General features: G+C 39.4%; 1 protein-coding gene across 1 annotated transcript in view; it reads left to right on the forward strand.

The window, feature by feature from the left end:
* Positions 1-8625, forward strand: part of ITGA8 (integrin subunit alpha 8) — a 225592-nt gene extending 216967 nt beyond the window's left edge. The window contains exons 29-30 of the mRNA XM_004379662.2: positions 5865-5987; positions 7958-8625. Coding sequence (XP_004379719.1) covers positions 5865-5987; positions 7958-8044 — 210 coding nt within the window. The 3' untranslated portion in view covers positions 8045-8625. The remainder of the gene's footprint in view (positions 1-5864; positions 5988-7957) is intronic.
* Positions 8626-15460: the final 6835 nt, after the last annotated feature.

The following is a 15460-nucleotide window of genomic DNA, read 5'->3' on the forward strand; positions in this document are numbered from 1 at the left end:
GGAGGCCTTGGTAGCCGTGGTCCATTAGTTCCTTTGGACTAATCTTTTCCTTGTATCCTGTTCTCTTCATTCTTCCTTGCTCCTGAAGGGGTGAGACCAGTGGAATATCTTAGATGCCTGCTCACAGGCTTTTAAGACCCCAGACGCTATTTACCAAGGTAGAATGTAGAACATTGTCTTTATAAACTGTGTTATGCCAGTTCAGCTGGATGTTCCCCGAGAGCATGGTCCCCATAGCCCTCCACCCAGCAAGTCAGTGTCTCAGGGAGTTTGGATGTGCCCATGGAGCTTCCATGACCTTTCCTTGTACAAGTTCTGCTGACTTCCCCAGTATTGTGTACTGTCTTACCCTTCACCAAAGTTACCACTTATCTATTGTCTATTAGTTTTCCCCCCACCCCTCCCATCCCTCATAACCAACAAAGATTGTTTATTTTTGTGTGTAAACTTTTTCATGAGTTTTTACAGTAGAGGTCTCCTACAATATTCGTCCTTTTGTGATTGACTTATTTCACTCAGCGTAATGTCCTCCCGTTTCATCCATGTTATGAGATGCTTCACAGATTCATCATTGTTCTCTATCGTTGCATAGTTCTCCATTGTGTGTATGTACCATAGTTTGTTTATCCATTCCTCTGTTGATGGGCAGCTAGGTTGTTTCCATCTTTTTGCAGAAATAGCAAGTTTTTAGTAATCATCAGCATCTCATTTCTTGCCTAAGCTTCCCCAGAACCATTCTGCAATTTCCATGGTACTAATACACATTTAAATAGCAAACCTTGGTTCTATAAAAATGATCAGTTACATCCTTTCATTTTTAATTTGCTTATGTAGTTAAACTCTATAGTTTATCTATATAGAGCATTAAGTTTTAGGAATATCTTTGCCTTACTGGTTTCCAACTGCAGATGAAATGTCCCATTGCCATTTACAGATGTGAATATGTTACATGAGTCCCTAATCAGTGTTTTACCAGAAGGACCTCTCTTTCCAAGACATAAATAGACCAAACCAAAACAGTTGCCATCAAGTCAATTCTGACTCATGGCAACCTTGTGTGTGTCAGAGTAGAGCTGTGCTCCATAGGGTTTTCAAGGCTGTGACGTTTCAGAAGCTGATCACCAGGCCTTTTTTCCAAGGCACCTCTGGGTGGGTTCAAACTACCAACCTTATGGTTAGGAGCCCAGAACTTAACCATTTGTGCCGTCCAGGGACTCCTTAAGAAGTAAATAGTACTCTTCTAATGATCTGTTCCATTGGGCTTTTTCTATCTCTTTCCAATACCAGTCACCTATCTCCTCTGCACTGGAAATCTGAAGAAATGCTCAGGGTCACATCCAACTATTGTTGGTTTTCTGCATTACTACTGTCTGTAGTATAGTGGCTTCTCTACTGTGCCACAAAAAGCCTAGATAAGTTCAGGAAACCACTGGGGCGTGGGGGGTGGGGGATTTAGCAGCTGCACCCATTTTAGTCTGGAAAGAGTAGAAGATTTTTTCCCTTTGCAGCCTTAGTGCCACATGGATGTCTGAATGGCAGAGTGAGGGAAGGGGGTGAATCACTCCCAGTTTGCACTCTTTTGAGACTCTTACAACCCTTCCCCATAGTGAATTACATCCGAATACATACATGTAGGAAATGTGTCTGACGTGCATAAGTCTAATATTTTAAGTGTCCCTAGTGGCACAAACAGTTAAGCTTTCAACCACCAGCTGAAAGGTTAGCAAGTCAAACTCACCCAGAGGCCCCTCAGAAGACAAGCCTGGCAATCTGCTTCCAAAAGGTCACAGCCTTTAAAACTCTATGGAGCAATTCTACTTTGCACACATGGGGTCGCCATGCATCAAAATTGACTCAACAGCAACTAATAACAGCATTTTAAAGTACTCAGAGAAAAGCTATGAAGAGATATTTCTAAATGAACGTAATGTTACTAGAAGCAGACTGACAAAAGTCTCGATCATGAGAATTTCAGAATTTGGAAACTAAACGGAACGGTGGTGATCATGTACTCAAAGACATTTTTAAGACTCTGCTGTCAGAATCTTTGGAAGCTGGTGTAAATGAATAGCCATTCAGTTTTGTAACTATTAGCTATAATGTTGTTCCCTCCTTCAAGGGACATTAATAAGCATACTGTAGTCAATTTAATGCTTTATTTGTTCTTTTCCGTCACTGTTGCAAAACACCCGGAACGCTTCAAAAGTCTTTATTAGCTTTTTGTGACTTTCCTCCTTGTTCCTACAGATAGACCAGTTTTATAGACCATACATCAAAAACTGCAATAGCCAAGTGGCGAAGGAACCTAGCAAAGTACTCAGTGGGTGTTCACTCTTTCCCTTCCTTTTCTTTTTATTAAACTAACAATTTGAACCTTCTGTGGCCCTGATTTGCAACTCCTTTAGTGTGTTTTTTAACTTACAAAACTAGGGCTGTTTCCTTAAGTTTAACAAGAAACAGCAGGAGGTGACTTGAGGTATTAAGTAAATCAGAGGAGGGAGAATTGAGAAGCATCTGTTACCTGTCTTGTCATGAATTGCCTGTTAGAAGATGTTGGCAAGCTCTAACACTACACAAAATATACACCAGAACTGTGTTGATGTTTCCATGGATTTGGAGCTTTGGAGGAAGAAACATTTATAAGCAACCTCAGAATTTTCCATGGCTCAAGATTTTCCCTCAATGGAGTTCCTGGGTGACTACTCACCGAAAGGTTGGCAGTTTGAACCTACTCAGAGACACCTTGAAAGAAAGGCCTGGCAATCTGCTTCCCTAAGGTCACGCAGCCTTGAAAGCTCTGTGAAGTGCAATTATACTTCGTAACACATGGGTTTGCCATGAGTCAGAATCCACTTGATGGCATAAATGGTCATTACTGTCCCTTTTGGTTCCAAAGTATTGAAATTCTCATTACCAAAACTGTGTCAGGCTACTAGCAGTAACATTAGGTTCACTTTAAAATACCACTTCATGCACTTTCTGACTACCTTACAATGTTAGGATTATGCACTGTCTTCATACGTGTCATTAGATGTCATTCACTAAGGGAAAGGGACATAAAGGGAAGTGTTCCCAATGTGCTCGGGTAGCCATGAACATGCAAAGGATTATTTTAGAAGAAATTACTTAGGCTGCAGAATCTAGCAGGCATCGCAACTGCTTTAGGTCCTTGAGATGCATTTTTTCAAGATATAAACCATGTGTCCTGACCTTGTACTGAGACAAGCAGTGTGAGGACAATGCCATCATGGTCATGGGATGTTGACTTCTTACTGACAGGTCAGATGAAATACAGGTAGTACCGGCAAGAGAAGGTAACAGGCAAAGGAAGAAAGCATAGCAGTGAGCAGATAAAGGCCAGCTTTTTTCTCACCAAGAGCATGTATCAATTATAAAGTAAACCAAGTCCCTAGCTAGCACTGTTGTCAACGTGGAATCACTAACAGTCTCGGTGCTCTTGTTTAGTTTAGATAGAAATGATGTTTGGAGCTGGAGAACGAAGTGAGTTGAGTCATCGTGTCTCAGCTGCACAGGGGAAGTGGACCACAATGGAAGGAGCTGTCAAATACCAGGACAAGCTGAGGAAAGCCTGGGCAGAGTGCTCAGCTCTGGTTAAGAAGGCAGACGAAAGAAATGAGCATGGTCAGGCCAGTACTAGGGTTCAGGCTGTGAAAGATTCTATGTCCCCGGCCAGGGCAGGTTCCAAGCTCAGTTGTGATTCTATCCTCTCCTTACTCTGATGGGTTGTAGAATTGTGCCTGGAGTTCCTGAGCACACGCCAGTATTGGAATTGTGATCCTTCCAACCAACACAGTTAAAACTAGGAGCCCAGAGTCCAGTTTAGCTGAGGCAATGCTTCTTGTTGTTAGTTGCCTCCTACTTATGGCAACCTCATGTATAACAGAACGAAACACTGCCTGGTCCTGTACCATCTTCATGATCATTGGCATGTTTGAATCCATGGTTGCAGCTATTGTATAATGCCTTCCAACCTAGGGGGTTCGTCTCCCAGCACTATATCAGGCAGTATTCTGTAGTGATCCAGAGTTTTCATTGCCTAATTTTCAGAAGTAAGTCTTCAGGCCTTTCTTCCTAGTCTCTCTTAGTCTGGAAGCTCCACTGAAACTTGTCCACCATGAGTGACACTGCTGGTATTTGAAATACCGATGGCATAGCTTCCAGCATCACAGCAACATGAAAGCCACCACAGTACAACAGACTGACAGATGGTGTAAGCAATTCTTACTCTGTAAAACCTGATATGCTTGCCTTGGTGAATGAAATTTGGTTTTGTTCAGGGACTGCCACTTCTTTGCTATCTGGGCTTCCAGAGGCACAGGCTACCAGCACACGGGCAGTCGGGGTTGCTACCTCTGCCCACATGGGGAAGTAGGATTGGTCAGTACGCAGTGAGCATGCTGTCCTGTTAGGAAGGTCTCATATTCTCCAAGTTCTTTTGCAGCAGTGGGAGATGAAGTGGTTCCATTCCCTAGTTGTTTGCTTTAATTAAGATCTGAATATTGGATATTTAAGATTGAAGGGAGCTCCAACCCATCAGTACAACTAAGCATTTGCTTTGCTCACTGCAGTTACTTCTATAAAATACAAGATGACTAGCCTCACACTGGGTATTCTTCATTGATAGGGAAGGGTTGAAGGGATGAAGAGACCTGGCACAGACACTAGTTGTTTGAATTACTTAGCCCCTCTGGGATTCAATTTTCTCATCTTTAAAATGAGGGGATTGGATTACATAATTCCTGATCCACCACCCATCTGTCAGTCTGTCATATCCTGGTGGTTTGCGTGTTGCTGTGATGCTGGAAGCTATGCCACCAATATTTCAAATGCTAGAGGGCTTACCGGTGGTGGACAGCTATCAGCGGAGCTTCCAGAGTAGGACAGACTAGGAAGAAAGGCCTGACCATCTACTTCCAAAAATTCGCCAATGAAAACCTTATGGATCACAGCAGAACATTGTCTATGCTTTGGATACATTATTGGGAGTGATCAATTGCTAGAGGAGAACATCATGTTTGGTGAAGTAGAGGCCCAATGAGGGCGAGGGAGACCCTTAGTGAGGTGGTTGGGCACAATAACCTCAAGGATGAACTCTAACATGCCAGCAATCGTGACGATGACGCAGGACCAGGCAGCGTTTCATTCTGTTGTACTTAAGGTTGGCGTGATTGGAGTCAGCTCAATGGCAGCTGACAACAACAACACTCTCTTACACATCCAGTGGTTCATCTCGGTCCTATGCAGCAACACATGTGGACAAATTTGGCATTCTATGGGGTCTGCTTCTGGATGTTGTTGCTGTAAAACGTCAAGTTCAACTTAGTTTCATTCCTTTCCAGAGATTTCCTCACTGGTGACCTTGTTGGTTCCTGGTCCAACTCAATTCCATTCTAGGGTTTTTGTGCTGATTATAAGCCGACCATCCATCCAGTTTCTGTAATCAGACTTTCACCTGACCTGGGAGGCCAGGGAATGTGTTAGTTTTTAAGATTCCATGTCCAAGTGCTGAAACCCCTTAAATCTCCCCCAGGATAATTTCAATTATTATATAGATCCTTTCAGAACTATCCCTACTATTATACAGTGAAACCTGTGAGAGCTGGAACTCAGTGGGACTTCTTTGTTTTTCTGGGTCTTGAAAGTTTTCCACCTTTGACAGGGTTCAGTCTTACCATTTTTCTGTCATTCTCTATTAGTGAAAAATATTTGAATTTTCCCTCTCTGACAGGTTTCCACTTGACACAGGCTCTGGTTTTCATAGGTTTTACTGTATTGGTAATTACTGCTTTATTTCACCACATAATTTTCAAATTAGAGCTCATTTGCTTTATTTTCCATTTCAGATTAAGACGTCAGTTATTTGGGCAACCCCAAATGTTTCCTTCTCAATCCCTTTATGGGTAATAATATTAGCAATACTTCTTGGATTGTTGGTTCTGGCCATTTTAACTTTAGCTTTGTGGAAGGTAAGTTTATTTACTTTTCTTTCTTTTTTTCTTTTTTCTTTTTGAGTGGAGACACTGCAGAGGGGATTTAGAAAAATATTGGTTGGGATTTAGAAAGACAATGCTAGAGGCATGATTTGTAGATTTTTAACAGTCTGAAGGACATAAAGGGGAAACTGTCTTGTTTGCTTTGGTAAATTTAATGTGCTTGTATAGCTGACATTTAAGAAGACTATGAGTGTTTAATGTTGCTTTCATCTTGAGATTTCTTGTAAATAAATATAGAGAGAGTTAGATATTGTTAAGTAAGACCTGTGATATTCTTTCCAATTTGCTTGGAGAGATAATGTTACTATGAAGACTTATTTTTCTCCTTTAATTACCCAAGGCCTTAAGCTTTTTATTGGCATGGTCCTGTCCTCACCCGTTGGAGATTTTTCTTTATAAGGACTACAAAGTTGCAATTAATAAAGATCAATTCTGATTTTTTTACTTGAATTATCAATTAGGCCAAATAGTTCATGCATGCTGTAATATTCCTGGACTTGATTTTTAATCTTACCAGCTAGTCTGACTCCATTAGGAAGCCTCAGCTTACTCTTTGATGTGTTTTATTGAGGTTTATTCTAGAAGCCTAGAATAAGAAGTAATTTCTGGCCCAACAACCTATGTGGCTGCCAAGTTTCACTGAGTTTTCCATTCCAAACTAGAAACAATGTCACAATTACATGACTATACCAGAATTAATCCAGTCACATCTTAGCTAACCACTATTGTTGTGGTTCCCTAAAAACACAATGTGTTTTGTTTTTAACACACAACATGCTTAACAGACCTATAAACTTAGAAAACCTCACCTATGTGAGTTAAATAATGGCTTTCCTAATCATTATCAGCTGTCTTGTGCCACCCTGAGCCCAAGTTAGCTATTTTGCACCTTTATAAATGGATTTTTGTGTTATTCTGTTATTTATAGTAACTGTATTTCCAAAGATTAAATGATACAATGATACATGCCAGTTGAAAGAATGTTCTGCTAACCCTATGAGACAAAGACAAATCTATAGATATAAGCCAAACCCAGTAAATTGGGCTTCCAACATATGAATAACAAAAAAAAAAAAAAACAATAAGAATTAAGGTTCCTGGTTTCCAGGAAAAGTTATAGTCTCCTGGACAAAATACAAATTTGAAATTAAGGAGAATGAAGATTCTAAAATTACCTCTTCCCTAAATTTCTGGTTAATCTATGGCAAATCACTAAGATTTCTGTGCCTGTCTGGTTCTAGGTTTGAAATAAAACAACAAATCTAATTTTTCTCTACATATTATATGTTCCATCAAATGTGGAGGGATATGCAACTATCTCCTCACTTCTTCCTCTAATCCAGCCCAAGGTTGTCCATAGCACAATTCAGGAGGAAATTTTCCTTTCCTGGTGAGAAGTTAGTGTGGCTACTGGCTCCAGAAAACATGTAGAAAAGCAAAAAGGGACACTTTGGGACACATTGCCGTAATCCAAAGAAAATATCCAAGGGCTGTAAATGGTTTGTATAAAACAGAGATTCCAACACCACATGGCAGAAGGAAGGACAGAAACACTCCACCACCTCCCTCTCCCCCCTAAGAAACTGCCATGAGTTCCTCTCTACAGTAAAGGACACACGCTGTCACCTCCTACTTTGGAGAATTGGGCAGGTTTTGGAGCCCTGGTGGCTCAGTGGTTAAGAGCCCGAATCCAGCAGCCACTCCCTGGAAACCCAATAGGGCAGCTCTACTCTGTGCTGTAGGGTCACTGTGAGTCGAAATCGACTCAATGGCAATGGATTTGAGTTGATTTGGGCAGGTTATATTCACAGAACTCCAATTTCCTTAGAAAATACAGAAAGTGAAAATTCAAAGTATTACCTGGCATTCTTAGATGAGGGGATTCACATGTGAGGGGTTCCATAAAATGACTTATTTTTATGGCTCATTTTTCTATTTCATAGTGTGGATTCTTTGATAGAGCAAGACCTCCCCAAGATGATATGGCCGACAGAGAACAGCTGACAAATGACAAAACCCCTGATGCATGAAAGGGAAAAACAAAGACCAAAAACAATCGAACACTGGTCTAGTTCAAAAGAAAGGAAGGACAAAAGGGCTAAATACAGGCTTGCCTGTACCTGCCAATGAGCTAGGAGATGGAAGGCCCCTGAAAAATGTCACCTCATCTATGCAGTGCTTTGGAGAAGTTAACCATGGGAGCCGAATGACCCTTTTGGGAAATGAAACATCCTCAACACTGTAGAAACAATTACCAACAGTGGAAGATTTCTTTTGCCTTAGTCATTCTGTATTTAGTAGACACTTTAAAATGTATATGGGAACTTGGATTACTTTCCAGGTAAATCCAACTTGAGTTGCAAAGATGAAATGTCTGAATTACTATAGAATTTACAAGGTAGACTAGGACAGAACCTTCCAGCACTACTGTATCCAACGGAATATCTGACACCTCCCTACGGAAAAGAAACATTTCTTATGACATTATGGCTCAGGGAGATAAGCAATATGTTGCTGGTACTGTGAAAGTACTTTTGAAACTACAAAGAATAATCTTGTGAGGACAGAAATTTATTTATTTATTTTCCATTTCTCTAGGTTGAGAAGCTAGTCTTCCAGAGGATTTGGGAATTAAGATTTGGTTAGCTAGTTTTTTGTTTTTGTTTTTTTTTTTAAATCACTCAGTCTCCTAAGATAACCATTTTTGTGCAGATAAATCGATTAAGAGAAGCTTCTTCAGAGTTTAGACAGTGCTAAGAAAAAGCAAATTGGTGTTAGGAGTCAGTTTCACCTAAAACTTTGCCTTTTTCTACCTGAAATTACTTTGATTCACACTATCCAGGGAATCACATCTGCTTAATTTAGCTGAGGCTGTTGCATTTATATTTCCTTTTATTTAAAAAAATATTCTTTCCATTGAGTTAGTTAACAATTCATCAATTTCAAGATACTCTTCACCCTGCATGGTGTTTAAAACTAATGTTAAAATTTCTAGAGTTCATTAATTAAAAAAGTAATTTAGCAATATCAGTAAATACATTATTTTTAATATCTGTAAGAATCAGCACCAATATTTAGCTTTGGATTAAATACCTATTTACTATGCCTCACACTTATAAACATGGAGAAAATATGTTGAACATAAATAAGGAAATATAAAGTTATACACGTGTGAGATTAACTTAGAAAATAGGAATTTAGGATTTTATTTAAAATTACTTATTCCTACTTTACTACTCATTTTTACTACTAATCGTTGTAATACATAACTTTGGAGACTAATCTTTTATTTAAGCTATTTTCCATCATCTTGAATTTAACCATCACAAAAAATTTGATTTTTAAAACTGTTGTAAATAATCCATAATCATGTGTAATATTATCATATTTGAAGTAAAACTGACCAGCCAAATTCATATAGTCTGCACAGTTTTGTATCCTTTTTATAATAATGAAAAAATTACAATGAGGAAATGCTGAACAAATTTTTATGTGCAATATTTTATAGACCTATGTATCTGAAGCATGTTTACACTGGCATTAGTTTTGTTTTTGTTTTTGAGATCTTGAATATTAAGTATGATAGAACAAACTGACCGAAATCCTGGCGTTTACAGAGCGTTTGGGAAAAATCATATCCTAATTTCAACAATCACACGTTATTTGAAAGAGGAGCCAAACTCACAGACACTAAATTTTAAGTCATGCGTTAACCTGGAGAGGAGCCATTTGGCTACAGCTGCAGAATTTCATTGGAAACCAAATGAAAGGCATATGGAAAAACACAGTGTTGCAGTTCATATTCTTCCTGCCTGTGAATTAAATCCTGTCCTGGTAGCTGCTTCAAGTCTGACAAGAACGGAAGTCTGGCTCCCAGTTTTGGTGAATGACTGGATGAGAATTGCAATTTTTGGCTCAAAGATCTTGAGGGTCCCGCACCAGCCTCTGGGGGTCTAGGTGTTAGTCCTCTAGGTAGAGCTGGTTTTACAGGTAGGTGGCCATCTCTGTAGTATGATTTGAGGGATGCCAGACAGATCTCCGCCCCCAGATAATGCACTAACTCCCATCATAGTGCCTGAAATTTTACCAGTAGAAATTAGTTCCTCAGGATTTCTAGTCATAAAAGGTCCCTGCAAAAAATGCACCCCTAGCCTTTGAAGCTAACATTTCTGAAGGAACTCGGAACTCTTAAGCAGCTAAACACAAGGCCCTACGGAGATGGTCATATAGACACCTGGAGGAAACTAGAGATTCCAGAGGAATACTGGGACACAGAAAGAATGGGAGCAAGACGTGAGGGCTTCAAAGGCAAATTCAGCCTTCCTCACAGTCTCAACCAGACTGGTCCCTTTCTAGAAGGAACTGCACCTTCAGCCTGCCCACAAACACACTGCGGAAGGGCATTTCACAGAGGGCCATCCTGCACACGGGGGCCCTCTGTGCCATTTGGATGTGGAAGCAAGTGGAGAAAGGGAGAAAACTGAAGTCAGGTGACCCAGTCATATTTCTTGAAGCAGGCCCATATTTCTTAAGAACACTCTGACAATGCACTGAGTATATCTGCTTCTCGTTATAGCATTGCCAGTTGCTTTAATAATTCATGATGTGCTATGCTCATCTTAGAGCCTATCTTTAAAACTCTGTTTTTAAATTCTTGCAGCTGGTTTTTAAGACATAGAAAAATGGGCAAATTACGTTTTATAAATTTGCAGACTTTTATACAGTAAATAAACTGTATGTACTAGTCACCACTGAAACTCCACAATTAGAACTTAACACTTTTTCTTGTTTTATTTAAATACATGTGTAGATATCTGTGAAGATGTTCATGTATCGATTTACTTTGTCACTAATAAAATAAAAAATTAAAGACGTTATGACATACTTTGGTTTATTTCTCATGTAACATAAAGCTTTCCCACAATGGCTAGGCATCAAAGGTTTGTGTCTTTACACCTTGATTCCTCACTATAAAAATATGTGACATTGGAAGAAATTTGAAAGAGCAAAAGTGAGACACTCCTTGGGATGATGAAAATGTTCTAAGCTTATATTGGAGTAATGGTTGCACAACTCCATGAATATAATAAAATCATTGAATTGTACACTTTAAAGTGGTGATTTTTATGATATGTGAATTATATCTCAATAAAGATGTTTTTAAAAAAATTTTAAGTCACTTCTATTCCCTCAACCTTATACAACTGATTTCTCTGCATTGCCCTTTTTTTAATGTTACGTATTTTTGTGTGTAGTGAAAATATACGCAAAATCTTCATCAATTCATTTCCACACGGTATGCTAATTTTTTTTACAGCAACATGTAAAAAAAATGGGCATAGCAGCACTTATGAGAACACCTCATGGGGGAGGGTGAGGTTGGCAAACAAATGTGGAAGGTGTGCATTATTTGCGTAAAAATAAATAACTATCTTCCAGCCAGACACTCAATGTGAGCAGGAACCATGTCTTTTCACCTTTGTGTCTCCTATACCCAGCACAACATCTAGTCAGTGCTCAACAGTATTTCTTTAATGAAGAAATATACATATGTGCATAGGAATAATCATGATGAACACATACATTTGTAATTTGCTTCCATTGCTAAGAACTACAGTACACATATTTTTACATCCTCCTCTTTATGGTGTTCAGTACAATGTTGTTGTAACAGTTACCCCGTGTTCTGTTCAATTAGTGGGCCACCATTTGCTTAACCTTCCCGCTCTTTTAGGGAATGGTTGTTCACAGTTAAGAATAACATTAAATTGAATACCTTCATACTTATATAGTTAGGATTCTCTAGAGAAACAGAGCTAGTGTGAGATATATATATATATATGTATATATATATACATATGAGAGAGAGATTTATTTTAAGGAATTGGCTTACACTACTGTTGGGGGCTGGCAAGTCCAAAATCTGTAGGTCAGGTGACAGGTTGGAGATTCCTGCAGTCTTGTGTCCCAAAATTCATAGGTCAGGCAACCGGAAGAGTGAAGGAGTTGTGGCAAGATGTCTATTTATAGTCTGGATTCAAAATACATCCTAGGGAAAACCTGCTTTTTGCTCCTGAAGCCTTCAACTAATTGGATAAGGCCCACCCACATTATGGAGGGTAATATGTTTTACTCCAGGCCAACTGGTTTAATCACATGTCACTACTTCACAGCAGAGCCTAAATTACTGTTTGACCAAACCACTGGGCACCACAGCCTAGCCAAGTTGACACACAAAATTAACCATCACAAAAGGGCGTCTCTTTGGTTATTTCAATGGATGATCCTTTCAAGCAGAGTGGCATTGCTTGGTCAAAATATATAAACTTTTTTAAAATTAATTAATGTTTTTATTATGCTTTAGTTAAAAGTTTACATGTTTCTCATACAAATATGTATACACCCATTGTTATGTGACCCTAGTTGCTATCCCTGTAATGTGAAAGCACACTTCTCTTTCCACCCCGATTTCCTGTGTCCATTCAACCAGCTTCTATCCCTATCTGCTTTCTCATCTCACCTCCGGACAGGAGCTGCCCATTTAGTCTTCTGTATCTACTTGAACTAAGAAGCACACTCTTTACTAGTATCATGTATGTCTTATAGTCCAGTCTAGTCTTTGTCTGAAGAGTTGGCTTCAGGAATGGTTTTAGTTCTGGGTTAACAGAGAGTCTGGGGGCCATGTCTTCAGGGGTTCTCCAGTCTCAGACCATTAAGTCTGATCTTTTTACTAGAATTTGAGTACTGCACCCCACTTTTCTCCTGCACCGTCAGGAAGTCTCTGTTCCCTGTTAGGGCAGTCATTGGTGATAGCCAGGTACCATCTAGTTCTTATGGTCTCACACTGATGGAGTCTCTAATTTAAGTGGCCTCTTTTGTCTTTGGAGCTAATACTTTCCTTGTGTCTTTGGTGTTCTTCATTCTTCTTTGCTTCAGGTGGGTTGGGACCAATTGATGCATCTTAGATGGCCGCTGGCTAGCTTTTAAGACCCCAGATGCCACTCACCAAAGTGGGATGCAGAACATTTTAATAAACTTTGTTATGCCAATTGACTTAGATGACCCCTGAAACCATGGTCACCAGACCCCTGCCCCTGCTACACTGTCCCTCAAAGTGTTTGGTTGTGTTCAGATAACTTCTTAGCTTTTGGTTTAGTCCAGTGGTACTGACTTCTCCTGTATTGTGTGTTGTCCTTTCCTTCACCTAAGATAATTCTTATGTACTATCTAGTTAGTGAATACCCCACTCCCTCTCTCCCCACCCTCATAACCATCAAATAATCTTTTCTTCTGTGTTTCAACCTTTTCTTGAGTTCTTATAATAGTGGTCTTGTACAATATTTGTTCTTTTACGATTGACTAATTTCACTCAGCATAATGCCTTCCAGATTCCTCCATGTTATGAGCTGTATCACGGATTCATTGTTGTTCTTTATCACTAGGTAGTATTCCATTATGTGAACATACCATAATTTGTTTATCCATTCATCTGTCGATGGACACCTAGGTTGTTTCCATCCTTTTACTATTGTGAACAGTGCTGCAATGAACATGCGTGTGTATATATCTATTTGTGTGACAGCTCTTATTTCTCTAGGATGTAATCCAAGGAGTGGGATTGCTGGATCCTATGATACTTTTCAAGGAAGCGCCAAATCGATTTCCAAAGTGGTTGTACCATTTTACATTACCACCAACAGTGTATAAGTGTTCCCATCTCTCCACAACCTCTCCAATATTTATTATTTTGTGTGTTTTGGATTACTGCTAGCCTCATTGATATGATTTGCATTTCTCTAATGGCTAATGATCGTGAGCACTTGCTCATGTATCTGTTAGCTGCCTGAATGTCTTCTCTGGTGAAGTGCCTATTCATATCTTTTGCCCATTTTTTAATTGGGTTAGTTGTCCTTTTTCTGGTTGAAGTTTTGCAGTATCTTGTAGATTTTAGAGATTAGACCCTTTTCAGATTTGTCGTAGCCAAAAATTTTTTAGCAGTCTGTAGGTTCTCTTTTTACTCTTTTAGTGAAGTGTTTTGATGAGCCTAAGTATTTGATTTTTAGGAGCTTCCAGTTACCTAGTTTCTCTTCTGGTGTTTGTGCGTCATTAGTTATGTTTTGTATTCTGTTCATGCCCTGTATTAGGGCTCCTAGTGTTGTCCTTATTTTTTCTTCCTTAATCTTTTTTGTTTTAGATTTTATATTTAGGTCTTTTATCCATTTTGAACTAGTTTTTGTACATGGTGTGAGGTATGGATCTTATTTCTTTTTTTGTTTTTTCTTTTTTTTGAGGTGTGTAAATCAGATTGCATTTGTTTTTTTATTGTCCTTTAGATGAAGATTTACAGAACAAATAGTTCTCATTAAACAGTTAGTACGCATATTGTTTTATGACAATGGTTAACAACCCCATGACATGTCAACACTGTGCCTTCTCAAACTTAGGTTCTGTATTATGAGCTTTCCTATCCCCTCCTGCCTTCTAGTGCTTCTCCTAGGACTGTTGTGCCCCATTACTCTCGTTTTGTTTTATGGGGCTAGCTAATCTTTGGCTGAACAGTGAACCTCAGAAGTGACATCATTACTGAGCTAAAAGGTTGTGTGGGGGCCATACTCAGGGGGTTTCTCCAGTCTCTGACAGGCCAGTAAGTCTGGTCTTTTTTTATTAGTTAGAGTTTTGTTCTACATTTTTCTCCACCTCTGTCCAGGACTCTGTTGTGATTCCTGTCAGAGCAGTCAGTGGTGGTAGCCAGGCACCATCTAGTTGTCCTGCATTCAGTCTGGTGGAGGCTGTGGTAGTTGTGGTCTATTAGTCCTTTGGACTAATCTTTCCCTTATATCTTGTTTTCTTCATTCTCCCTTGCTTCCAGAGGGGTGAGACCAATGGAGTATCTTAGATGGCTGCTCACAGGCTTTTAAGACCCCAGATGCTACTCACCAAGATAGAATGTAGAACATTTTCTTTATAAAATGTGTTATGCCCATTGAGCTAGATGTTCCCCAAGACCATGGCCCCCACAGCCCTCCGCCCAGCAATTCAATCCCTCAGGGAGTTTGGATGTGTCTATGGAGCTTCCATGACCTTTCCTTGTACAAGTTCTGCTGGCTTCCCCAGTATTGTGTACTGTCTTACCCTTCACCAAAGTTACCCATTTATCTATTGTCTATTTAGTATTCCTCCCTCACCCCTCCCATCCCTCATGACCAACAAAGATTGTTTCTTTCTGTGTGTAAACTTTTTCATGAGTTTTTACAGTAGTGGTGTCATACAACCCTTTTGTGATTGACTTATTTCACTCAACATAATATCTTCCAATTTCATCCATGTTATGAGATGCTTCATAGAGTCATCATTGTTCTTTATCATTGCATAATATTACATTGTGTGTAAGTACCATAGTTTGTTTATCCATTCATCTGTTGATGGGCATCTAGGTTGTTTCCATC

The sequence above is a fragment of the Trichechus manatus genome, unplaced genomic scaffold (genome assembly GCF_000243295.1).
Source record: "Trichechus manatus latirostris isolate Lorelei unplaced genomic scaffold, TriManLat1.0 scaffold00067, whole genome shotgun sequence".
Classification (NCBI taxonomy): Eukaryota; Metazoa; Chordata; class Mammalia; order Sirenia; family Trichechidae; genus Trichechus; species Trichechus manatus.